The sequence below is a fragment of the Chenopodium quinoa genome, unplaced genomic scaffold (genome assembly GCF_001683475.1).
Source record: "Chenopodium quinoa cultivar QQ74 unplaced genomic scaffold, ASM168347v1, whole genome shotgun sequence".
Classification (NCBI taxonomy): Eukaryota; Viridiplantae; Streptophyta; class Magnoliopsida; order Caryophyllales; family Amaranthaceae; genus Chenopodium; species Chenopodium quinoa.
The window spans coordinates 4,885,548-4,912,671 of record NW_018742815.1 but is presented as its reverse complement, the minus strand read 5'-3'; the positions used below and the strand labels follow the sequence as shown (position 1 = coordinate 4,912,671).

The 27,124-nt window shown below is 35.1% G+C and overlaps 1 protein-coding gene across 1 annotated transcript; it reads left to right on the top strand.

Moving 5' to 3' along the window:
• Positions 1-4,663: 4,663 nt before the first annotated feature.
• On the top strand, positions 4,664-26,773 carry LOC110725845 (serine/threonine-protein kinase STY46-like). The gene is made up of 17 exons (XM_021905307.1): positions 4,664-5,307; positions 5,412-5,655; positions 6,791-6,905; positions 8,004-8,104; positions 8,301-8,387; positions 9,783-9,855; positions 12,000-12,110; positions 14,725-14,775; positions 18,370-18,509; positions 18,585-18,692; positions 19,749-19,822; positions 23,049-23,224; positions 24,470-24,565; positions 25,146-25,226; positions 25,320-25,370; positions 26,167-26,307; positions 26,386-26,773. The coding sequence occupies exons 2-17, from the start codon at positions 5,456-5,458 to the stop codon at positions 26,425-26,427; spliced, it is 1,647 nt and encodes a 548-aa protein (XP_021760999.1). The 5' UTR covers positions 4,664-5,307; positions 5,412-5,455; the 3' UTR covers positions 26,428-26,773.
• The last annotated feature ends 351 nt before the right edge of the window (positions 26,774-27,124 follow it).

The window sequence follows — 27,124 nt, the reverse complement described above, 5'->3', positions numbered from 1 at the left end:
AATTAAGCTTGAACAAATATATATTGTTTCAATCCAAATTCTTACTTATTATTATTTGCCAACCTATTCGCTACATTAGTGCCAAAAAAAGCTAACAACCTATTATACTTAGAAGATATATGTTGACTAGCTACCACGTTAAACACTTTAAACATCTCTTGGAACACTTGGAAGAACTTGAAAATTTCTTGGAACACTTGGACGAAATTGAACCTTTCTTGCACACTTAAAGAAACTTGGACATTACTTGGAGTACTTGAAGGAACTTGACCTTTTCTTGGAGCACGCACTTGGACAATACTAAACTCTTTCTTAAAAGCATATTCATTTTACCTTTCATAAGCTTCTTGTTCGGAATTAAAATCTTTAAAAAGTAACTCTGATTTAGTTGCTTCTCCATATAGAATTTCATCACTAGCACCCAGTACATAAGTTTTTACAAAAGAACATAATCAATAACAGATATATACAAATACAAAACAATTTATATATAAATGATCATTTAGCAATATCAATTTGATCAAAATAATAAAATAAAACAAAGTACTAAGTATTTAAAATATAATTTAACCAACTATAACAGAACATTAGTTTGAATCATAATGATCATTTAGAATTATGAAATTGATCAAAACTATAAAACTACTAAAAAATACAAAAACGTATATAAAAAATATAATCAATCACAAAATTAATTAAAATAAAACTTCAATTCACTTGAATTATAACAGTAAACCAAATTGAACTAAAATAGGGGCTAAATTGATTTAATAAAACTTGAAAAATCAAATAAATTCGGCAATTGAGGAATGCAGCACTTCATTACAAAAAATAACTTCACAATAACGATCAAATTTGGCAATCGAAGAATGCAACACTTCATTATCACAATCAACAGCTCCAATCAATGACTCATCATGAATAAGAGGAAAAAAAACGTGATTGAAAGAGAAATAATGTTGAAGAAGAGAGAGAAAATGCAAAAAAAAAAAAGAACGAAAAACAGAAAAATAGATTTTGAATCATATATATAAATGACATGAGAGAAAAGAAAAGAAAATAATAAGAAAAAGGAAACCAAAAAAAAAACTGAGTAAAACTATGTAGTATAATGGGGGGAGTAGGCAGCATTGGTTAAAGGGGGTTGTAGGTAAAAATTTCACATAACTTTTTCATTATTCATCGGAATTGGGCTTAATATATCGTTGGAAAGCTCTTTTCGAATCCAATCCAACTACACTATTATTGGGCCCTTGCTATGGACCAAACTAAACTAGATTGACTATTTTCATAAAATAGGTTTTCAAAAACAGAGAGAAAGAAAAGAATTAAAAACTAACCGCAACACTAGACTTTCCACACTTTCACTTCATTCGATTATGATTCGACGTGAAAGGTATTCATCAATGGGTTTGGTTTAGGGGAGACACAAATGGGTGTCTACATAGCCACTAGCCAATTAATATACGGCTTGGGGTCGGGCAGTAAGAACGAAGGGGAAAAGGGGTCGGCACAGCAAGAACGAAGAGGAAAAGGAGAGGGATGGGGTCGCCGGCCGCCGGCAAGGGGAGGGTGGTTAACGGGAGGGACTGGTTTTTTTTTTTAAAATTTTAAATTTAATTATTATTATTTTCTTAAAAAATAAACTTAACGGAACCCTGACGGATTCCGTTAAGTGGTAGAAATTTTTAACAAAGTGTCATTTGTATGGTAGTAAAATAAAATAAAATTTTTCCTAGGTAGCAAAGTGAAATGCATGTGTTTTAGAGGTAGCAAAAGTCAAAATTTCCATATGATAAAACTCAAAAATTCATAGTATTACACAAAAGAATTACAACCCGTGAATCTAGGTGTATTGTTTTGAGAGTTAGAGAGGAAGGTCATGCAAGCACAATAAATTTTTTAAACAAGTAGTTATGGGTATGTGACGAATCTCCAAACCTACTTCAGAGAGACAACTAATCCCCAAACCGCCCATTCCTTGAGGAAGAAGCATAGTCCATCAACCCAACGCATTCCTTTGCAATTGGAATATGCCAAGAAGAAGCGCAAGGAGTCAATTTTCCCTGTTATTGAAAGTGGTAGCTCAAAACACGAAAGAACCTTAGAAGCTAAGGCTACAAGTATAGAGCATTATACCTAATAAAAATTAACCTTTTCACATTTTGAAAGTTTGATAGAATTAAGACAATTAATTCTTTTAATAGTTTAGTCACTGATAAACTTTAAGTAATCCATCTTTTTCCCTAAGAAGTCAATTGGAGTACCAAGATGGTGGTCAAACACCTTTACTAGCTCCATTCGAAAGATGGATTTGAATTCTTCTTGAGAGCGTGTACTTGTATTTGAGCTAAGTTTAATTAAAGTTTTGGACATGTTAAGCTTTCCTCAAGAAGTATTAATAAAATAATGAATGATATGAACAATATTGGTACACAAAGTTGATTTTTCCCTTGATAAAATTAAAACATCATCCATGCCACAAAGAAAAGTTGTGCAATAGTTGGACTTGTCTCAAAAGTTTGATTCCTAGAAACATATGTACATCTTGACCCAAATGTAGCACGTGGGAGAAAATATTCACGGGAAAAGGAAAAGGGTATAAAGAAAGCGGATCGCCTTGTCGCAAAACCATAGAGTGTGTGGTTTAAAGGAATCTGAAGTAGTGTCATTGGTGATTGTTTTGTAAAGAAACATTATTGAATCATTTGTAAACATTGATTTGGATAGCAGTAAGCTTTTAGACCTTAGTAAGAAACTCTAGTAGTGGATCCTATCATAAGCTTTATTTTCTGTGTTTTTATGAGTTTATTATCTCCATCAATTAATGGCTTAATAATATGTTGTTAGCTATAACTCTTCAATTCCTTGCACAAAACCATGTTGTGAGTCTTAGATAAGAAAAGAAAGGTATTGACAGAGTTTGGACAACAAGCATTTAGAAGCACATTTGTAAGGCATATTACAAAGGCTAATAGGACAAAGATGTCCCACCTCAGTTGGAGTAGCAATCTTCGGAATCATTACCAGTAAAGATTGTTTCATTCTTTCAAAAAACAACCTGTTTGAAAAACACTTTAAATACCCGAAATAACATAATTCCTAACAATGTCCGTGTGAATTTTACATAATTCCATTTGTAAACCGATATGGACCATATCTTTATAATTCCCTAAGTCAAACATAACATTATGTTTCAGAAGTAGAAAACAAAGCTCCATAATATTAAGTTGAGAGAAATTACCTAAGGAAGATGTAATTTTCTAATCATTGTATCAATTGTTGTGTCATAAGGTGAGATTGAATCACACAATTTTTTAGGTTTTTATTGAGAGATTGAACAATGATGCTTGTATATCTTGTCGACCATGTTGTAGTAGCCCTTGGTCATTTAGTAAGGAACTAATAATTAGTGATCTCATTCTTCTTTTGCCGACTTTTGACTAGTGAGTTAATAAGGAATATGCATTTAATGAGTATAGTACAAAGTAGTGTACATAATTAATTATTGAAAATATTAATCAAATGTTGGCTTTACAGGTTGTGAAAAGGCAAATGTAAGCATTTTATCGAAACGTAGAAAGAACATTGAAAAGACCATTATTTTTTTTAATTAATACTTTGTATAATAGTAAGCCCCAAATAGATGGATGTCGTGGACAACTTCAAAGGAAGGAGATAATAAGCTAACTTATACTTAGACCCGACACATCACATAATTTCTTGGTCTCTACCTACTTGAGTCCAAGTTGGACTCTACCAAGGGTTAAAAGGTAATGTTATGTAAAAGCTGTCCTATTATATAGGTGTAGGCCGCCCTTCGTGTTCAGTACAAATTTTGAATTTTAAAGTGTAAAAAGAAGTTGGTGTTAATTGTAAAGAGGTGCACTTTTAGAGGAGAGAGTAAGCAATTTGAGTACTTTACTGAGTAGAGTGAGAAATTGAACAGAGAGAAATTCAAGGGGCGAAGAGACGCAAGACCAAGAATTCAAGGAGACGTAGCCTTTGAGTTCAAAATTTCTGGGTCGGTGAAGTTGTCGTGGTTCTGAACTAGCGCTTAGTTAGTATTGGTACCATTGGAGTAATTTTATGTTATGTGTTAAAAAATTGTAGACAGATATTGGTATAATTGTAATACCATCTACTGTTTTGATGGTATCTTCCTAATTGTTTAGAATACCATCCCGATGTTCAATGGTATTGATTATAAACATGTTATTTCCGTTAATTTGGAGTAATTTTATGTTGTGTTAAAAAAAATTAGATAAATATTGGTACCATTGTAATACCATCTATTGTTTTGATGGTATCTATTTGATTGCTTAGAATACCATCATGTTGTTCAATGGTATTAATTATAATAAACACCTTTCTGGGTTTAGTTAGTATTGGTTAATTGTTTTCCATAACATCTAACTCGTTCGCCTCCATCATCATCATCATGTTTTTGAACGTGAGGAAGTTTTCTTCGTCGTCTTGAAACTCGTATCTCAAATTCTCGCGGGAGAAGTTCACCCAGTCACATGTGATGTTGATGTTCTCGGCAATGTGAAGACTCACTCCATTTTCTCCGGGAAAAAAAATCACCCGCCATGATTCTGTGAAAATTTTGGAAATGAAAACTCATGGTACAAAGGGGTCCCATTATCTTATCCAACACTTTTGTTTTCACCCTACTTTTCTAGCTAATTTGTTTTTTAGCAAGCCTTTTTAATTTTTTTATTAACCCTTAGTAGAGTCCAACTTAAACTCAGTTAGGTAGACACATCAAAAGGTAGAAATCATTACCAAGCTTATAAAATCACAATTACCAAGATTTTCAATCACATTAGTATACTTTTTGTCAAGGCTAAACAAAGCAACTCGAGAGCAACCCAAAGTCCTATCAACACATAGGCTTTAGAACTCGTATATTAGTGAAAATCCAAAAAAAAAAAAAAAACAAAAATAGAGAAATACTAATATACTAATAATGGCAAATGGACTAAAATAGGCAATTGAAAATAAAAATAGACCTGCCAAATTTCCTCCTTATCCACTCCAATGAGCCCGGGCCGTATTCTATTCTTTTTCTATTCAAATAAACCAAATAAAAACCAGAGTCTTCAAGTCTTCTTCATTCTTCAATGCCCTTTCTCTCTCCTACCAAATTCTCTCTCTCTTCCTTCTTCTCCAAAAATTTCTGCAGATTATACTTTTTGTCTTAACTCCAGAACTTTCTCACTCTTCCACTTTCTCTCTCCTCTGAAAATTGATCATTTCCTCCAAGTTTCTCCGATTCTTCATTAATGGCGGACTTCATAATTCGTCAGTTTTCTCTCTCTTTCTCTCTTCATTTTTCGTGTTATTACTTGTATGTTTTACTGATTATAACTTAGTTTTTTTTTTGAATTTTTTTTATTGTTTTGTAGTTTGATTCTTGGAAGTAATTGCTTCTGTGTGAAATTGGTGAATAATGGAGTTGATTGAAGGAGTCGGAGAGAGTTCGTCACCTCCTCGGAGTTTCGGCGGTGGTGGTGGAATAATCGGAGGTGTATTGTTTGATATTCGAAACGATGTGTATAATCGGTTGATTGAAAATGGAAATGATGAAGCTGTTTCTAATCCTGATTTTCGTGAGATCTTGGATGCTCATTTCAATCAATTGCCTCCTAGGTATGAATTTCCTCTCTCATTTTAGAAAATAATTTATGAATTTCTGTGTTACAGTGTTTCTTGATGATTTGTGGTTGAATTTGATGTAATAGTTACATTGATAGTATAATTTGAAGTTAATAGTTACATTGATAGTATAATTTGAAGTTAATTGAAGTAGTAATGTGAGTGTAGTTGTTTTTGTTTATGTGGAAAAATTCGAGCGAATTTTCTGTTTGATGAATTTTTCTTTATCATTTGAGGTTGAATGCGACATTATCTTTGAATTTGACATCATCCGTTGTGTAATGTGAATGATATTTGGACGGGAGAGTGTGTGTAGTTCCTGGTATGAATGAAGCTAATATAAGTGAAAAAAATCTTTACAGTTAGCTCCTTTTTTGTTGATACATTAAATTTGACTTGATACATTAAATTAGTGCAGAAATTGCAGATGCTATGTTGTTAGTGTCATGATGTTTTTTGGTCTGGAATTCATAGTTACATTGAAAGTGTAATCTGAGTTTTGACCTTGCTATGTGACAAGACTTAATGAGTGTGTAGTTGTTTGGTGTATGTGGAGAAATTTGAGCAAATTTATGTTTGACTAATGTTTTTGCAAATTTATGTGGTGAGATACTGAGATTTAATTGGACGTTGTCTATGTATATACTTCTCAGTTTGGAATTTGTGTGTAAGTTGAACAAAGTAGTATGACATTGAAATCCGGACAGAGAGATAGAGTAATTATTTTGTGTTGCTCATATTGAGCTATAATCCAATGCAAAAAACGTCTTTTACATTTAGATCTGTGAATGTCCTTTAACTGTAGATATGTAGAAAGTAATGCTGTGTTATTTTCTGTTTTGTCATTGTTTACTCCTTTTGTAACTTTATTATTTTATTTTATTTATTTATTATTATTATTTTATTTTTATTTTTTTACAGTTGTAGCACATCTAATTTGACTTGATAGATTGATTAGTGCAATATTGGAGATGCTGTGTTTCAATGAACAAATAAATGGATTGCTGATCTTGCTGTGTTTTTCTTTCTTTGACTCTCTATATACATCATAAGAGTGTAGAAACTGCAGATGCTAGGATCTCATGTTGATAGTTTAGCTAATTTTTGTTGAAATTTCATATTGCCGCAGTTATGGTTTGGATATAAATATAGATAGAGCAGAAGACGTATTGTTACATCGAAAGCTTCTTGCATTGGCCAAGGACCCTGAAAAGAGACCTGTATTCCATGTTCGTGCTTTGGAGGTACTAAATTTTTGGCCGATGCTGAAATAATCTTCAATTCATGTAAATTAGAAAAAGTTAAAATCAAATAGCTTTAGTCTGAAACTTTTAATATTGTCTGTAGACCTTGTTCTATTTCTTATAGACCGGTATGTATTTTAAGTTATACATAAGAAATGATTCAGCATATAGGAATGTTGTGCGAAAGGTATGATATGTGTATTGATCATAGTGACAAGCTCCTTTATGGCTGCAATTTTTCCATTTTTCGTGTTCTGGATGGCTGGAAATTATTTACTTCTCATGTGTTGAATAATATCTGGTCATTGCCTCATCGGATTTGTTATTTGTTTGTTAATTTTTAACCTGAGTTGTTGTGAGGCATTAATAACAGTTGTAAAATAGATTTATAACATTCATTCAGGAAAAAAAGGCTTTGTTTTTGTTTTTCTTGTTGTAAATGATGATTTCCTACACAAATTTCTTAACCATCATTTTTAGGTGCGAAACCCTGTTCCTTTGGGAATAAAGCTTTGTTTTTTTGTAGTTGTAAATAATGATTTCCTATGCCAATTTTTCTTAACAATGAGTTTTGGGAGCACAGTCTTGTTCCCTGTCTGATGAAGGTCAAGCAATGGGGAAATTAGCAATGAGAGAATAATTAACACAAACTAGGAGTTGTTTTCTAGATCTAGACTATCTAGTTGCCTGTCACCAAGATCCAAAGTATAGCTTTCTGATCAAATTTAATCATTTGTGTCAAGATATAAAGAACCAATCCTACACGGGGAAAAAAAAACAAACATGAGGCTTCTGCTTTATAACCTCTAAATATTGGGGCTATCTTTCACTAGAATTGGGTAATGGAACATCATTGATGCATTTGGATATTATGGTAGTAGAATTGATTTGGATTGAGATGTAGGCTTTTACTTAAATGAGTAGTCATACGTCGCAAAGGGTTGTCAGTCTTATGGTTGTCATATACTTCCTTCATTCTATAAATATTGCAACACAAGGAAGGGGGGAGGCCTTATTGGGGGGATGTATTGTGGTAATTTTCCTGTTGTTTTGTAATATTTTGTCCATTCAACAAGTGCTAATTTCTTTTTTTGGCAGAACTTTAAACCAGAGGGTGGTGAAGAGCATCAGGCTGAGGGCTGTTTATCTGTTTCAATGCTGCCTTCCGATGCCAATCATGGAGAACCTTTGCAGAACAAGTAATCTGGCTCTTTCAAAGTTTCAATTGTATTCCTTATCTCTTTTTGGTCAATGAGAAGTGCTTACTTGCCTAAAAAAACTGTATTCCATGATTTTTTTTTTATTAACTCATTTGTTGTTAATCCTCACAATTTACAACATTTATTTTTACAGTTTTCCATTTTTTCAGTGTGATTCTGATCTCTTTTGTTTCAGGGAAGAAGGAAAGGCTTTTGAACCTTGTTCCAAGCTGGAAGATCTTAATTTGGAGGTTAGACAGAACTCTAGATTGATGGAAAAGAGGTATCTACTCCTTTCCTACTAATTTAGACCTTAGAAGTTTGGTGTGTTGGACTAAGGGAATTTTGTAATTCAGTGAAAGCTTGAGTCTATTACTTATTAACTGTATGCCTGCCGTCAGCAGCTTATAGTTGTATGTCCCACTGCCGGATTTTAGTTTTTATAGTATCTCCTTGGTTAAAAAAGATTCTTGTGCTTGGTTATTCTAATTCAGTCAAGCAGTTAAGAACTTTGTACCATTTGTTGCGCTTATGTATTAACCAATGGTTAGATTTGATATATGAGGCAGTTTGGGTGTTATTTATTTTTTCAGGCACAACTAAAATTTATAATGCATGCCTTGGTAGGATGGAAGGAGCACATAAATATATAGTGATAATTGATGATTATGTCAACTGCTTGAACACAGGTCAATTGGGAATTATCCTGGATGACCTAGAGTCATTAATAGCATGAGAGTTCAAGGAGTTACTAATGTCATGCACAGACAATTTACCATCTATATTATCTTATTTGAAAGGCTTTTTGAGATTTTGGAATTTGATTGTAAGTTTTCAAGCTTTTGCAAGTTTCAGCATGCTGAAAAGCAGGGCTTAGGTCAACATTAAAGCAGAGGCATATGGACCCTGCAGTGTTACTTTATGTGGTACTTATATATATGTAGTGAAAGTAGCAACATTTGGGACAAGTTGTATTCTCTTTTGCTTCTCAATTTTATAATTTAGTGTTCAGATTTTTTTTTTCCTGGATAGGAGTGAGTTGGATTTCTTGCCCTCCTTCAGAATTATTGCGTTTTAAGGGGTGCTACTTGCTGCTCAATGAAACTTAAAATCAATACCATAGCTCCCCTAGATTCTTGCGTATCAATTGAATGTCCTAGAAGATTCTGACTAATTATTTTGACGTTCAATTTGGCTTATATGGCTTTAGGTACTTTTTTGTTTTACTCTGACATGGCTTTAGGTTCTTGATTGGTTTTGGCAATTATCATACTAATTTGATTAATTAGTATTAGATTATGGTTAATGATTTTTCAATGGGGTGAAAATCTGGAATGGCTTTTTCTCATTGGCTTTGTTTTGCCCAAAATTTGTTGGTTTTGTTACAATACTACTAGCTGATGAAACAGCCAATACAAACAGCTAATCAACTGGTAAAGCTAGACAGCTAGTCAATCAAACCAATTAGGAAACAGCTATGCCATCAGCTAATAGCTGATCTCCAAAAAAAAGATCCTTGATGGCTTGATATGAAACCTCACTTCAAGTAACAGCTAAAATTTTGTCATTTATTTTATCTACTCTAGCTGGTAACCCACAGTGTGTATTTGGAGTACTGTACACTGTTCTTTGTGGTATATCTTTCATCGAGGAGGTAATGCTAGAATTAATGTTGCAGGCCGGAGATTTCTCATGCTCCAGTTCATGAAGTAATATGCTCAACACCAGATAAACCCAAGCTTCTTAGTCAGGTAAACAAATAAGAGTCTTCGTTCAGCTGTTTCATTCCTTAGTTATCTGTTTCTTTTTGTTTCCGGAGTAGGATAGTACCGTAGTATTTTATGATAGCAATTCCGGTCCTTGATATCATTTGAAGTAATATACTGCAAAAAATTCATCACTTAGTTTGTCCTTGGCCGTGTTCTATTAAAATAACTTGCAACCACCCCAACAAAGTTGCAATTTGATTAAGGTCAACTAGAAGCATCCGTCACTGTTATCTAAGGTGGCTGCATATGATGTCTAACATTCCCCCTACTGTGCCGAGAGTGGGACTTTACAATTCATCTAGAGTAACAAAAGGTTATGCTAAAACATGCAGATGTCTTTGGCACAGTAATAATTTGATTCTTTTTGAATAAGAGTTTAGGTTTCAAATTTCTGTTTGCATGCTACAGAGTGCTCTACATCGTTTTGTTTGTGATTCTGATTTCTGAACCATAATCATAATGTTATTGCTTGTCACCTCTGACCTGTGACTGCATGTCTGTAGTATAATAGCTGTCAGTTATTGCATCAGCATTAGCTAAATTTAAGTTTTGTCTGCCGTACATGCTAGCAATAGACTATATCACCTTTTGCATATCTATGGTTGGTTACCCCCACCTCTCCCCCACAAACCACAGAAAAAAAAAAAAATCTTGGAGACATGACCCAATCTCCACCAGTAACACAAACCACTACCTGATTTCTCCTCACGCACACCCTCAGTTTAATCCCTAACAAACCTATGAACCCCCCTACCACCACTGCCTACACAACAAACCCTACTACTGAAATTCTGACAAGCCCAACCTCCCTCAACCTGCAGAAGACCCCTTACGCAAGTCAACATTATATATATTTGAAAATTTCTCTGTATGCTCCACCAATGAGAGGAAATACCCAAGCATCATAACTACTGAGCCAAGATCAACTACCGTCAGAACTCCAACTCCACCAGCCTGGAAATTACAAATGATCCATTGGGAAATTTGGCAGAAGTCAACTCTACAGTGATTGAATATGGCAGTGGTTGCTTGAATTTTGGAACTACCAGCCCATTTCGACATTTAAAGAGTTAGATTTGGCTAATTTCGAAGAAAGCCCAAGGGTAGGTTTTAACCTTTCATCAGTAACAGCGGGTTTGCTAAATGGGGGTGGTTACGGTGGGTCAATCCATAGGGATGGTGAAGCTGATGGTGGTTCAGATTTGGGAAAGATAAATTTTATGTTCACGGAGACGGTAATGTAAGCCCCCCCCCCTCCCCTCCCCTCCTCTCCTCTTAATATTTTGTAATTTTTTTTTTTCCAATGGAGTAGTTTATTGAATTGTTTATTTTAAAGTGAAGTTAGTGGAAATTTATTAATTGATTAAAATAGTGCAAGTGGTAGGCCATTGTACAATGTAAGGGGATGGGGGATATTTTAAACATTAACCCCAAAAGTGGTGGGCCATTGTGCAAGATAGAAAAACAATTAAATATTTGTCGGTCCTTGCCTTTTTAGTAATGTATCAATTATTTCGGAACGGATTTAAATGGGAAGTGTGTCAATCATTCAAGAATGGAGAGAGTACCAGTCAAGGATTATTATGCAGATATGATTGTGAAGTGTGCCGATTAGAGGCCTTTTTCTGAGAGAGCAACCAATAGAAGCAATTGTATTATTCTGTTTCTCTCTTTTGCTCCCGAGGCTGTGATATCTCTAATGCTAGTTTCTTGTGGATTTCATTTTATGATTTGTATTCTTAGTTAAACAAAAAGAAAAACTGATTGACTAGTTTTTCCTGCAAAGGGAGATTGCTTAGGATATACAAGTGGTTATTAATCTCGAACCTTTGTCATTTTATTAATTTGACTTGTAGACTTGTAGTAGTTATTAAGAGGCTTGCTTCTTTAAAATAACCCCCTTGGGGGTGGGTTAGTTAAATGAATTAGAATTTTTGTATTTATATTTATATTCATGCTAAGTGTAAGATTTAAGAAGTTAGCTGGCAATGATTCATTATCATCCATCATTGTGCTCTATATGATCCTTCCTGTTATTTGAAATATTCATATATATTTTTTAGTTTGATTGTTTGACAGTTCGTAGAGTCTATTTTAACTGCCAATATTGTGTGATCTCTTTGCAGCTATCTGCATTGCTTTCTGACATAGGGCTTAACATTCGCGAAGCACATGTATTCTCAACCACTGATGGCTACTCCTTGGATGTATTTGTAGTGGATGGATGGCCTTTGGAGGTATTCTCTGTTCATTAGCTACTGTTATGAACAGATCTTTACTTTAAATAAATCTCATTTGTTAAATAAATGCAATATATTTCCAATTATATGGGATGATGTGTCATGTGTGTCTTACAAGTAAGATGAGCACTTGCCTCTGGAATTTCAAGCTTATGCTGAGACTTAATATTTTTTTGCTTCAATATTTTTTTTTAATTTTTTTTTTCCAATACTTGCCTCGAAAATTTCTGACATTTCTGTCTGATTGTCTTCATATTCTTTAGACCTGTTCTGTATATGTTCGTGTTTGTGCATGTCCGTGGGTGGCTAGGATTTTGTTTTTGCTTGTTTGTACATATACGTTTGCATACATTTATGAAATGCAATCTATGTTCTTCTTTAAAATTTATACTCTTAGGGATACCAGTCCTCAAAGCTCAATCTCTCCATAGTTCATTATTTGTATTGAATGCGGAAGAGAAATTAAGATATAGTTGTTGCAAATTTTTGTTATTACCAGGATTCTGGAATGTTGGTTAGTCAGTCATTCCTTTTATCTTAAAAAAAACAAATGGTCAACTCCAATATTCATTGGGTTACTAAAGCAATTGGAAATAAATTAGTTTACATTGCAACAAATGACACTCTCTACACATATATCTTTCTAAATAATGGATACTTTTTGAGACGGATATAAAATTTGTCTCTTTGGAACATCCTATGAACCCTTTGTGAATTTAGAACTTTGTAATATGTTATCTTTTCCACAAAATTTTTTATATAACATGCTGTTGGTTGGAAATTATAATGGATTCTTTTTTAGTCCTTATAATTGCATGGTTGCTTGCTTTATTCATTTTTTCTTGTTTTTGGCTAATCAGTCACCATGTCATCATACACTTTTATTTCTAAAGTATTCCTAATTTCCTATACGTACTTTCCTGAGTTCTAATTGGTATGATTATGTTTTCTTTATTTGTTTGATGCTTATTGATCTCTAGTTTGTTTTTCCAGATGCACTTTTTCATCATTAGTCCGTTCATTATTGTTTGTGTTCATATTTTTGTATGCGTCTCCTTTGATCTATTGTTGTGATAATTTAGAGCCAGACATTGATCTGTTATGCTGAAAGTTTAAAATATGATGGGGTTATAGAAGTAAAGTTATCCTAAACCCTTAATATCATCAGTAGTCTTATCATCTTCCACTCCCCCCTCCCCTTCCACGACCAACCACTGCTTTTAGTCATAACCAGATCTAAAATCATGTATTTATTTAATGTTGGTAGGCATAGCTGTATAGATTCAGTAATCTATAGAATTGTTAAAGCTTAGAAACTAAGCAATGGAAGGATATTTTCTTAAAAAAAAAATTAGATTGTGGTTAAGTTGTAGATATATATTTACATGTAACTTTGGGGGTGGAAAGTGGGGGTTTATCTTGGTGATGACTTGTTGATTTGCTTAAGTTGGAAGTGAGTACGTGACATATTTGGAGTGATATATATATATATATATATATATATATATATATATATATATATATATATATATATTTTGGGGGGGCGGGGAGGGGGGGGGTGGTGGGGAGTTGGGGAGGGATGGACAAGGTAGGTCAATGAACAGAAAAATATACTTTGTATATATTTATTTATTACCATTTTTTGGGCCAGTGGGAGTAGGGAATAGCATTGGTGGAAAGAGATGGCAGCTGGAAGGGGAGAAGGTAATAAGAGTTATTTTCTTCCCTTTTTTGTTTGTTTGTTTGTTTTACCTTATCGTGGTAGTTACACATTGCTCTATCCTCCTGGGCCCGTGGCTGGTCTAGGCAAGCTGTGCAACTTTAATTCTTACAAAATTAAACCTGGGACCGTCCCGCTTGTGAGGTAGTTTGGTTTAAATCTCTGTATAGCAGGGCCGAGTTGGGTTCATTGGGCCAGAATATTCCAATGACCATCTTTATTTGATGAACTAATTGTGGATTGCTCCATCTGCACTTATCACTTCTCTACATTGAGATAAATTTTAGCCAACCACCATACTTGCTACAAACTTTATATTACCTCAAGATACAATATGGAGCCAGAGTAGCATTTTGTACAGAATAGTAGAACAAAAGCCTTAGTATACACATTCAGCTGATAAGCAATTCGCAGATTACAATGTAACTAATACAAAAGAAGCCTTAGCCTCTCTACCACTTGCTACACTAATTGTTTGTCAAGATGTTCTCCCTTGTATTGCTTGTTTTCAGATGTCTGTCAAAGTTTCTGCTTTTGGGGCTTGTATTGTTACATTTCTGCTAATCGCAACCGGAGTATCTTCCCTGGCTAGATTCTACTGCCCTTTTATAAAATGGAAATCATTACCCCGTCAGTACCGCAAGCAGACATGTTATTTTGCAGACTGTTTTTTTTGTTAGGATTGTGAATTTGTTGTAGAATGTCAAAATATATGTCATCTAGATCAGGTCTAAGCTTTATAGGAAAATTGAGAACCAGTTTCTTGTCGATAGGGGAAACAGTATTTATGCTTTGTGAGCTTGCCTTTAATAGGACATTGCAATTATACTTTTATGAAGCAGGTATCTGTGCTGAGTCAAATTGTTGCTGACTTTGCGATGTTATGATCAGGATGCTGATAGCTTGCGCAAAGCTATGGAAGAAGCAATAGATAAGAGTGAGGTAGAGATCCTACTTTTATGATATTTTGTTCTTTATCATGTTTTTTTGTGATATGGAAGTGACTATGTGGTTCATGCAATATGTTTGTGTTTATTTTGGCATGGATGCTGTTTATTTTAAACTGGTGCGTTGGTACGTAGGTAATATTTCCTCCTTGCAATTCCATCCTTTCTTCTTTTAAGAGTTCTGTTAGTCCCTGTAAATTTATTTTTATAAGTCTCTTTGCTTTTATTTCCTTGGGCTTGATGAATGGCTGGCAAAAAGTAGTAGTTTAGCTTTTGGAAAATTCAAGCAGCAGCGTATGCAGAAAATTTTCGTCCTATTTTGAATTTTTGTTGTGTGTCATGATTAGACCTAGTTATTGGACATGGTTGTAGGGTTTAGGGTTTGGACTAAGGCTAAAGGGTTTTTTTTATTGGATATGGCTTTTTGATGGAAATGGTTAATACAAGGCCAAAATGCTAGCCCAAATTAATAGAAATAGAAAATATAAAAAAAATTATATGTATAGTTCTGTATTTATATGTCCTTAATTTGTCTCTCCTCTACTCTTTCTTTGCTTGTTTATTGGCTCACCCATTATCGACTTGCAATTGATTTGCAATCTGCATTGGCCCGACCCTCTTTGACCCAATAAAAAGTGACCCATTTTTTACCCAACTTGATATCGACTTGCACCGGTTGCTACTAGACCTGTCCAATAACCAGGTCTAGTCATGAATCATGATGGAAATGCTAGTTCTGTGCATAGATCGATATACTTTTGGAAATGTTTCATGGCTAATCATGTGGTTGGTTAGAAAATTCAATGTGGAGGTGAGATGGGACAAATCTGTTGAATCAGGTGAAGGCACCTGGTTAGATGTGGTTACAATGGTGCTTTCTGAAGATTGTTGGATGTGCTTCAAGGAAGACCTTGTAACACTTTTTGGGGAGTTTCCATAAATTGGTGATACTGTGTAGAGCATAACTATTCTCATCCAAAGAAGGTTGATCCATCAAGGCTGTTCAAGATTATTGTACTTGTAGGATTGTCATAGAGATGTGGTTAGCATTGTGCTTCCTAATTGTGCAGTTTTGTGGAGGTAAGAAAGTTCGTGGAGGTGGCTCATGCTGCTTGACCATGGATGAAGTTGTTGGAAAGGATTAAGCTAGTAAGATTACTATGTGCGAGTTAGATTTTTGGAAGGGTTATGTCCAGATGATTTCCGAGTTTTAAGAAACCTTGGTGGTGGAAGGGTTTTGGTGGGTGTTGGTATTGTACTATCATGTTTGTTTTAATGTGATGGTAATTGGTGCTTTCAGAGATTATCTCCATGTGGGGGAATATGACAGGTTTTTTTTCCCCCACCTTTCCCTTTTTACTGCCGTGATTGATGTGCTTGCTAGATGCTTACAGATGGCTCTAGCTGGGCCTGGTGAAGCAATTCACAAACTGGCACATAAATCACGGCACATCAAAGGCACAGCGAAGGCCTGAGGTATGTTCCATGATGACTCTGTGTTTGCAAAGTCACTGTTTTTGTCTGGAAAACACACTTTGGTACAAGGCATTAACTTTGGCATGACAAAGCACAACAATAGCAGGAAAATTAAGCTTAGCCATTAGGGCATGGCATGACTCTGTGACAGGTATATGGGGCCATGGGTCATAATCTAGACCAACCCTTGAATTTGACATAGCAGCACGAAGCAACAGTACGGTGCTGTTTTCCATGCTTGGCCAATCTTTTGGCTTGAAGGTATTCATCGTTAAGGACACTAGAGAAGGTATGCTAAGGCATGATTTAGCGGTTTGAGGTGGGAGAAAAGAGGCATAGGTGCTCTATTTGTAGTATGTGGATGACAATGCTTACTCTTTGGGTGCTGACCTTGATTATTTGAAGGTGCTCAATGTTTTTATATTATTGAGATGTTGAATTGATGCAGGAGTGATGATTAACCTAATTAAAATGTAACTTACTAGGATTAGTGCTGACCATGATGCCTTTTGGAGTCTGCTGCTCTGGTTGGATGTGAAACCAGAATGTTCTCTTTGTTTATCTTGGTCTGTTATATTGGAGGTAATATGCACCTGGAGACTCTTTGACAGCTGTAGATTATAAGACTTTTGAGGAAATCAGTGGAATGTTTTTGCTTCCTTGAGTGGTAGAATATTTTGTTATAGGCTTTTTTTAGCTCAAGAAAATATTTAGGGTTTTTTAGGCTGTTGAGGAGAAAAGGGACTATCTTGATTAGGTTAGAAGTGGAAGGAGGCTTGGGGTGTATGAAGTCAGTGTCTATAAGTTTTCCTCCAGCAGGGAATCTGTTGTGGTGTTTTTCTTTTGGACTTGAGTTAGTATGACATTGTGTTATCAACAGTGAATATAAATTGTGACTGTGACATCATGTTATCAACTGCGAATATTGATTGTGCTAAATATGGTTGAGATGCTTATTATCCACTGAGCTAGTGAGTTGACATTGTTAGACATGCTTGTCTATAGTATACCTGTTGGTTAGGCATAAGATTGGATAGGCTACACATTAGACTTCATGAGGATGTTTTAAGTGTAGATTTCTCTTGCAGTGTATGTTTCCCATGTTTATTAATTGTATCGATGCTACATTATGCTTCTATGGCCATTTTCTAGTAACAGTGCTTGGTTCTTCATTTACATTAAAGGGGGTGAGGGAGATAACTTCGATAGTCAGGAATCTTCAGGGATCTTTTCATTCAGAAGGCTAAGTACCTTTTAGGGAGAGAGCTTATATGTGGTTGTTACTCTTGTTAGTGTTGGTAAGATACTGCCATACTGCTATAATAGGCTTTAATAGAGAAGTGTTAGAACTTAGAAGGTCAACCTGAAGATTGCTTGGAACTTTACTCAGATCCGTTCTCTACGCTAAGTGAGGCAGTAATAGATTTTCTATCGCAGCGATTCGTAGATGTTAATGTGAAAGGTGAGCTTGGTGATGGAGGCTTCAACAGCTTGTGATAGTAGGATTGAAGACATCAATGACTCTCTTTTGGCACAACAGAATAATTATATTTTTTAATTGGCTGGATGCTTTGTGGAGTTGTTGATTGCAGGTCCTTGCTTTTTTGTACATTGATAGGTGGTGCATTATCATTTAGGATGCTTATCTTTTATCCCTGGGAAGTTTTGAGTTGGCTATTCGACTATCTTGGATTGTTACAAACTTACAATTAAGCTTTGTGGGGATTGGAGGGTTCAAAGAGAAAAACTTGTGGCCATGCAGATGCACAATGTTCTATGGCAATTATGTTTGAATATAATGCGGGTTTCTTTTAGGATCTACCTTATGTCCTTATCAAGCTGCTTGTTGGGCTGTTGGGGTAAAGTACTTTGACATTCTTAGCTAATGAAGCTGGGGCTCTGATGAGATACCTGAAATAATTCGAAGGGGTTGGGTTGGGTTAATTTGCAAATGTTAGGTGTTGGAGAAATCTTATTGTCTTATCTTTGTCATCATTTACGTGCATGTATGTATATATTATTTGTACGCAGTCAGGGATTTTGTTTTCAAGACCCTATTTCTTTGTTATACTCTGTAAGGGAATACAGTTCAATGAAGTTCTATAAATTATAGGGTTCGTGGTCTGGCTCATCGCATTCAAAATTTTCGGTGAAGAAAGCACTAGCTGCACATGGAGAACCTGGAAATTGGGAAATAGATAGAAGGTTGTTGAAGATTGGGGACAAAGTTGCATCTGGATCGTGCGGGGATCTGTAAGTGGAACCGCTTCTTATACCAATGTCAAATTTCCCTTCTGTTGCTTATCTTTGTTTTGCTCTTTTTCCAAGGTATCGAGGTGTGTACCTTGGTCAGGATGTGGCTGTCAAGATTCTCAGATCTGAGCATCTAACTGAAGCATCAGAGGAAGAGTTTGCTCAAGAAGTTGCAATTTTAAGGTGAGCATTGATGTGTTACCACTGCTATCTTTTCCCCCTTTCTGGTGTCTGTTTTGAACACTGATCTTACTGGGTTGTTGCAATCTAAGGGGGAAGTAAGGATTGCAAAAGGATATGTTTTGGTCAAGAGGTTGCTAATGAATTTATTGTGGTCTGTGTGCCATACTTTTAATCTTTCTATAAGCATTGATGATGCTGTACATTGGGAAGCGTAAAATTGTACAAGTGCAATTAATATGGAGCTGAGGAAGAATTGGATTTTCTTGTAGAGGCCATTTTGTTTGAATTTGAGGTCCAACTGGTAATTTAATTTAATGGCAGCTATCAATATCATTGATTTTGAATGCTTTGGGACAAGTAAACAAAGTGTTGCCCATATGAAACACATTAATGTGATTTACTTCAGGTAATAAGAGCTCCAAAATGGCCTTTTTAGTGTCTCAAGAGTGTGGGGAGACTGACTCTTGATTTTGATGAGATAACAAGGAACTGAAAGTTGCCAGACAGTCAATAGTAGTTATTATGTCTGTTTAACCAGCTAATTCAGCATTACTGGGTGGACATTTTATATTGCTATTGGGTTTTTTGCTACCTGGGGAGTTGAGTTTATAAGGCATTCTTTTATGTATGGATCTGAGATAAAAGAGGGAAAGAGAGAAATGCTGGATTGTTGGTGTTTCAGAGCTAGTATAGGTGCTTTGAATTAGAAGAGCTGATGCAGTAATGATGAACACGGATTATTCTTCTCCATTCAATTTGCTTGTTCAGGCTTTATTGGTCTCAATGCTAAATTTCCGAACAGTGTCTTTAATTTCATTTGTCAATTGTGTGCCGAGTACAAATTCATAGAACACTAATATAGAAATAGTTATAGCAGCATATTCATGATGATTCACTATAAGTAATATGCATCATATTAAAAAGACCTTTAAATGCACACAACCCCTTAAGGACAAGAATTTTAATATAATTGTGTGGAGTATCCCTCCTCTTCCTGCCTCTCTCTCCTACCCTCCCCCTTTACTGTGTACTAATGTTAGTTGGTTTTCTATGCAGGGAGGTGCAACATGATAATGTTGTTCGGTTTATTGGTGCGTGTACAAAGTCTCCTGATTTATGCATTGTAACAGGTATCATCATATCTGTTTGTTCAATTGTTCAATTGTTCAATAGTTCAATAGCTCAAAGGATGTTAGTTTATGAGTATATCTACATTTTAAAGAGTTTCTGCTGGGTTATGGTTGGTTCAATAATGCCAATCATATAGAATACTATCACGATTATTGAATTTTATGTGCTTGTCAGAAGTAATAATTTTAATGCATTATTTTATGCTCTACTAATATCTTACATCCTGAAAACTTCTGATTTTTTTTTTGTCTGTTTGAAGTCTGCAAGGCTTTAAAGGACTATGATTGATTTAGTTACTGGTTTTCATTGAAGATTTGAAGTGACTTCATATATTGGCGATCTTGTTATTATTGTTACACCTTTTTACTACACTACATGAGTACTTGTTTTAGTTTATTAGCGGCAGACGTAGTGCTTAGTTGCAAAATAAAAGCTTCAATCAAAAAATTGATTGGATCACTCATCTGGTATGAGTGAAAGATATAATGGTAAACATAAGATCATATTCTTTCTAAAAAGAAAGTTGACCATTCTGACTTCTATAGTAGAAGTTTTTTTTTTTGGATAATTGAAATCAATAATCCCATCTTTAACTGGTCCGCTTAACACAATCCCACCATCATGTAAATAATTCTACATTTCTTCCTTCTTAAATGAGTTTGTTTACTTACAACTTGCTTTGCAGGGTAAATTCATTTTCTTTCCCCTCATCCTCGCCTTCCTCCTCACCGTAACCACCACCATCTTCAGCTCCATTGAAATCAGCTTCACCTCCTTCAACATCGCCCCAATCCATTACTAAACTTCTGAACCACTGTGAAAGTCTTTTAGTCTTTAAATTATTCCCATAGTTGGTTGAGTATGTTTCTCTTCCTCTACCTTCAGACTGAAAGAATTCTCTGTGTTGTTCAATCGCCATTGATTTACATACCTTGAATTGATTTTGTCGGGGACAACAATTGAAACCCAAGTTCCGTAAAGAAGGTTTAGAAGGGATGAATTTGGAAGTCACAGCCGCCTTGATGTCATGAAAATGTAATGAAGCCGCCATCTGTGTTTGTATTACAAGGATGTTATGGAAGTTTTGCCATTTTACAATCAATTTTTTGGGGTGGTGGTTTTTTTTGTGTGAGTGATTTTCCTTGTGGGGGTTTTCTGAGTGTGTGAGAGGGTTATCTGGTTGGGTGCTAGGGTGATGTGGGGCAGCGGCAAGTTGGTGGGTTAGGATATCGTGGCCCATGGGGAACTGGGGGTGGCTAGCTGGTGGGTGTGATGGAGTGGTGGGGGTTTTTCGAGTGGGTGGGAGGGTTTTCTGGTTTGGGTGCTGGGGTGATGTGGTGGCAGTGGATTAGGATGTCGTGGGGGTGGCGAGTTGGTGGAAGTGTTGGGGTGGTTGTGACGGGATGATGGTTATGGCAAGTTGATTATGATGGGGTGGTGGTTATGGTGGTAGTGAGACTTGTGACGGGGGAGGAGAGGAGATTTTTTCCCCTTGTTGGAAGAGGGAGCATACTGGTTGATTTTAGTTCTTACCTTTGCTGCCTTACATGTGGCTTTAGAACTAATGTATCTGGTACATATGATAAAATTATGTGCTATGGAAGATCAGTTGGGAATGTCTTTTAGATCTGGTCTACATCTATTGGTCTGGTAGATCCCATGTATAAGTCTTATGACTAGATTTGTAGATCATGTGTTGGATCTGTGTAGGGTTTTTTTAGGAAGTAGAGGAGAGTGAAAAAGAAGAAAAATTAGGGTTTTAAGTTAAATGTGTTCCTCAGATGGCTAAAATGAAAGATTTATCTATGAGTGAGTGAAATATTCAAATTGGTTTTCAACCAGGTCACTTACCAAAGTCGTATGGGTCCCTAAAACTGTCAAGCAACAATGCACATTAGTTTGAGGGTGTCAATGTTGAAAGCACATGATTTTGATCTAGATCTCTTTGTGTCTACATTGACTTTTCTTATTAAAAGTGGCTTCACATCATTTGGATGTTTGTAAAAGGGTTTATGTGCCAAAGAATACTAAGATGTCAGTGTTTGAAGGATTTTAGTAAAGATTGTATCATTTTGTCTTTAAATTGGTTTGGGATTATATCATGTGTTGGTGAGAGCTACTTGGAAGGGTATGCAATTTTGTCAGTATTTGAATAATTATAGTAAACAATTGTCTCATTTTTGTCTTGAATTGTTTTGGGATTATATCATGTCTTACTCAAAGGTTAGATCTAGTTAGAATGGTATGCATATTATCCATCCATTTAGGATTTGTGGGCTGAATCCTAAGCTATATGAATGAAATGATGAAATGGGCTGAATCCAGTTAGGGTGTATGAATGATACGCGAAAGTGATAAATGCAAAGGCAAGTCATTGAATTCGTCACATTCAGTATACTTGCCCTTCTGAGGTTTTGAGCTCTCTGTCCTGATTTTGACCAAATTCGGTTGAAAAATGATGAGTTACTAGGGGAATGATTTATTTATTTATTTATTTTTTTACTCGTTTAAGTGGTAATCTAGATGCACTTTTCAGAAATTTGAGATTACTTTAGACATGGTAACAGTGATTATATACTGTTCCTTATGTTGAAAACTAGTTGGCTGTTGTCATTGGCATTCTCAGGGACAACAGTAATTATCTATTTGTAGCATGATATATGACATTGCTAGAACATGGAACTAATATACTTAATCATGGATTAGAACTTGCTACTTTTGTTGATCATGAATTTGGAAAATTACTCTTTTTATTCTGCCATTTGGCTTTTGCTTTCTACAATTGTGATGAATTTCATTTGAAAATTATAGGATGGTGTGGTACGTGGGAAAACAATCAAGAAATATATTGGTTCCCCATTTTGATGACTTGTTTTGTTTACTGTTTTCTATAGTAATTAGAATGAGAAGAATATATAAGTCAATGTTGTGTTAGTGTGGCATTGTTGTTCATTTCCAATCCTTTTTTCATATGGATCATGTTTGAGTTCTCATTATAGAATTGCATGCCTGCTTTTTTTATTATTTTTTTAATGGTTGGTAGCATTACCTGTGGTGCATATATTTCAAGCTTTACCATTACCTTCCAAAGTTCTAGCCAACAAGCAATTCTTGGCATCTTTTTATTTTGTTACCTTCTTTGACTGGTTAGACAAATCTGCTGATGTTGCTTCTACTTTGTATCCATCTGATGATCTTGCTGGTTGCCTTTGATAATTTTTGCAGAGTACATGCCTGGTGGAAGTCTGTATAACTACCTGCACAAAAATAGAAGAGCTTTGAAGCTTTCCGAGCTGTTAAAATTTGCGATTGATGTCTCCAAAGGGATGGAATACTTGCATCACAATGATATAATTCATAGAGATCTGAAATCAGCAAATTTGCTTATGGATACTTTTCAAGTATGTATTACAACCTTTTCTTGCTGCTGCTGTCACTAGTCTTTACTTTTGCAATCAGTGCCATACTGTAATTTCATAGTTGGTTTCTCACTGAATTTTTGGTTTGATATGGAAGAAGTTTAGAAGTCCATATAAAAAAAAAAAAACAAATCTGAGCATTTTGGTTTTGGGCTTGTTTATTATTTATTTATTGTAAGTTCAAACCAACGTTAGTTTTTCTTTAATGGAAGCCTCCAATATCAGTTGCCATATTATAATTAATGCACCTGATTAATGCCTTATTGAATCCTCTTATACTCTTGTGTGATTTGCACCTTTGAAATTTCACCTCTGGATTAGATTAGATCCTATTTGTACCTTTTAAAAATTGGGAGACGAACCATATATCCTATAGTTTACTCCAGTTTCACAGTCTCATTACATAATTTGGGAGTTGAATCCATATATCCTATAGTGTGTATGTGCCTTGCTCCTTTCGTCTTTCTCATCCAAGCTCTAGATGCGGCTTCCTAGAATCCAGGATAAGGCTATAAAGGTAATAATGTATTAACTTGGACCCCTTTAAACTTGTGCCTTAGGCTGAAATCTGGCTTAATTTTGACAAATATAGTGCATCTTGTTTGCTATGAGGCTTTTATTTTCTTTGGTAATCCAAAATATTTTTTTGATGAAGTTTATGTGTATACATATGTAGTTCATATAAACATACAGCTTCCTCAGCTCCGTTCCAGGTGCCCAAATATCAGAAATCTTATTTTCCTCACTCATTCCCCTTCTAAGTTTGGTTCCTTGATGTTTGATTCTTTAGCACAAGGATTTGGTTCAGTTTCTGTTCTAACACTAATCCTAACCTAGTACAATTAAATTTTCCAACCTCTTTTTTGTTTGTTACTCATTGTTTGAAAATTGGATAGTTATGGCTTTCTTTAAGTCTCTAATTGGAGGTAGATCCAAGCTTTCTTTTTCTGAGAAAATGCTCTCTAAGCAAGAAATATTTAGCAAGAAAAAAAATAAATAAAAAAACTGAACATAAAGCATAGAAACAAGGATGGGTTAGATCCTTTTGAAAATTTCCAAAAGTTGTCCGGCACTTTTGTTCAGAACCTGCGTCTTTCAAAGTATAGGAAGGCTAAGTTCCTCTTTTAAAATTTGCCTAAAGTTGTCTAATTTGTTGTGTCCTAATTTATGAGTTTCTGCTGTCTTCACGGACTAGTTTTTAAAATTTGAATGACTTGGTTTCTCAAGGTCGTCAAAGTGGCAGACTTTGGTGTTGCTCGCTTTCTGCATCAGGAAGGTGTTATGACAGCAGAAACAGGAACATACAGATGGATGGCACCTGAGGTTGGTGAAAGCTGATTTCTCCTAGTTTTATTATAGCTCAATTTTCTTTCTATTTACACTGAAGAATTTTATGTGTCGTTATTTCCTACTTCCTCCGTTTCTAATTAGTTGACGCGTTTGATTTAGACACATATATTAAGGAGAGGAGAGAGAGTGCGAATGAAAAAGCAAGTGGCGTAGCTTGTAAATGCAAGGTAAAAAAGTTACCCCAAAAGGAAACGTGTCAACTAAAAAAAAACTTCCTAAAAAGGAATACGTGTCAACTAAAAAGAAACGGAGGTAGTATTATATGTTTATATGAGTTGCCTCTGTGTGCAACACAAAATGGGAGATGCCCGGAGAGCCATCTTTAGTGACATATTTTGAGGGTAGCTTTTGTTACTTATGAAAACTGAATTTTAAGCTGTTCTTTTGACATTGCTGAAATGCTAAATATTTACCTGCTTTTGCAACATTGCCTGACATGGTAGTTTTTTGTTTGGTGCGTGCTTACTGCATATGAAATTCTGTTATCATGGCAAATAGATTGTGGACTGATAACCTCTTTTCTTCTGCGTTTTTTTTCCACCCTTTTGTCAAGGTGATAAACCATCAGCCCTATGACCAGAATGCTGATATATTTAGTTTTGCTATTGTACTATGGGAGCTTTTGACAGCCAAGGTATTTTCTAATGTGTCTCTTGTTTTTGAGTTTCTGTGAAAACTTTCACGGTGTGAAAATCTAGTTGTGTTGAGGGGTTTTTGTGGTCTGCAGATTCCATATGAGAATATGACTCCACTGCAAGCTGCATTAGGTGTTAGAAAGGTATGTTCCATGATAGTTCAATATAATAATATTTGACCGTGGCATTCTGTTTATGTACTTCGTTTATCTATGAACTAGTGTGTAATGTACTTGAAATTTTTGTTCTGCTTAGTGTCTAAAGGTGAATGAAGCTATAATATGAACAACTGACAATTAAATCCGTACCTGATTAAGCCTGTGGTTGCTTAGCTTCTTATTCCGTCATCTGTCACACTGAAATGAGTGAAATTTTTTCATGGATTTGCCTTTGTAGTTTGTTCTGGACAACTGTGTAAATTGAAATGCGGGTTTGATTAAACTTGTGTTTTGGTAGCTTGATGTTCCATACATGTGCCACCCTGAAATGAATTTATGTAATTCTGTCACGGAATCACCTAAGAAAACATTATTTGATCGGATTTTATCTAACTCACTAAGTTGTGTTGTGTAGAGATGCGCCTGTTTAATTCAATGAATAATAAGCCATTAATGTTGTTTTCCGATTAATGAGGGTTTAAGATAAATTCTATGAATAGAATAAGGGAAATAATGACCTCCAATTTCAAGTGTTAATGGTGTTAATGGCAGTGTGGTTGCGTCTAATCACCATCACCAGTACACGTCAGTAGTTCTCTAATTCAGGAGTATATCTAATTTTCCGTCCACGACAGCATTCCTTGTTAGTCTAGTAGAGAAGTGCACTATCAACATTAACCTTTTCAACTTTCCATGATCTTTATTTGTAGCTTATTACTTTTGATTTTTAAAGAATATGGATTTATATTTTCTTTGTTTGATTCCCCTCCCCGAATTTCAGGGACTTCGTCCAGAGATTCCAAAGGACATACACCCTAGACTTGGCGATTTAATGCAGAGATGTTGGGATGAGGCTCCTCTTAAACGGCCACCCTTTTCCATTATAAGAGCAGAGCTTGAAGATATCTTAAAGAATGTTCAGGTAAAACATTTAAGCAATATCTTTGCATTAGGTACTTCTATGTTCACCAATTTGGTTTTAAATTTATATTGTTTGCAGGAAACTGCTGCAACAACAGTAGCTGGTAACTCTACTTCGTGAAATATATTGTGAATTATAGAGATGGCTGAATTGGTAAACAACACAAGAGAATTTTTTTTCTTTTATTACTTTTGTGTTGGTTTTTGGGATGGTTTGGGGATTGAGAAACAACATATTGACTATGCTAGAAACATATACTTAATGTACAATCACAAAGAGTGATAGTGATAGTAGATAATACTTTACGAGTTTCATTGTAAAAACTAGAGTAGTCCCACGATTGTAATACAAATCTTCTCAAAGAATACGTATTCTACGTGTCTTGTTGAAAACTATGTATTCTACTTATCTCAGCATTTCAGCAAGCCTGTGGCTGAATCAGATTTGCGAACGATAGCATTCTTTATGGCCTTTTTGTTACTGTTGCATGATGCATCACTACTGCAGTTTGCTGAATCTGAATTGAGAGCGACTTTCTTTAATTGCAATGAACTGCTGTTATATGATAATCGAAGTTTTCTTTCTTTCTTTTTTTAATGGAATATAATTTATTTATTTATTTTCTTAGATGGCAGAAAATGCACTTCTCTCCCAAACTCCCACTTCCTGTGTCCCAAAAGATTGTCCCTTAATCTTTTTTTACTTTGTTAACTTTAGGACGGGTAGAGTTGATAAGAGGCAAAAGTGGTGGGATCAAAAGTATTTTATGTGCGATTGTAAGAGTAAATGTGTGGTCTCATGATCAGTAATTGCATGA

What these genes read in the sequence shown, in the direction of transcription:
- LOC110725845 (XM_021905307.1), top strand. Translation starts at nt 5,456, where the DNA reads ATGGAGTTGATTGAAGGAGTCGGAGAGAGTTCGTCACCTCCTCGGAGT. An exon ending in CAAGAAGTTGCAATTTTAAG is followed by an intron (nt 18,693 to 19,748) that starts GTGAGCATTGAT and finishes TTTTCTATGCAG; the next exon opens with GGAGGTGCAACATGATAATG. An exon ending in ATATCTTAAAGAATGTTCAG is followed by an intron (nt 26,308 to 26,385) that starts GTAAAACATTTA and finishes TATTGTTTGCAG; the next exon opens with GAAACTGCTGCAACAACAGT.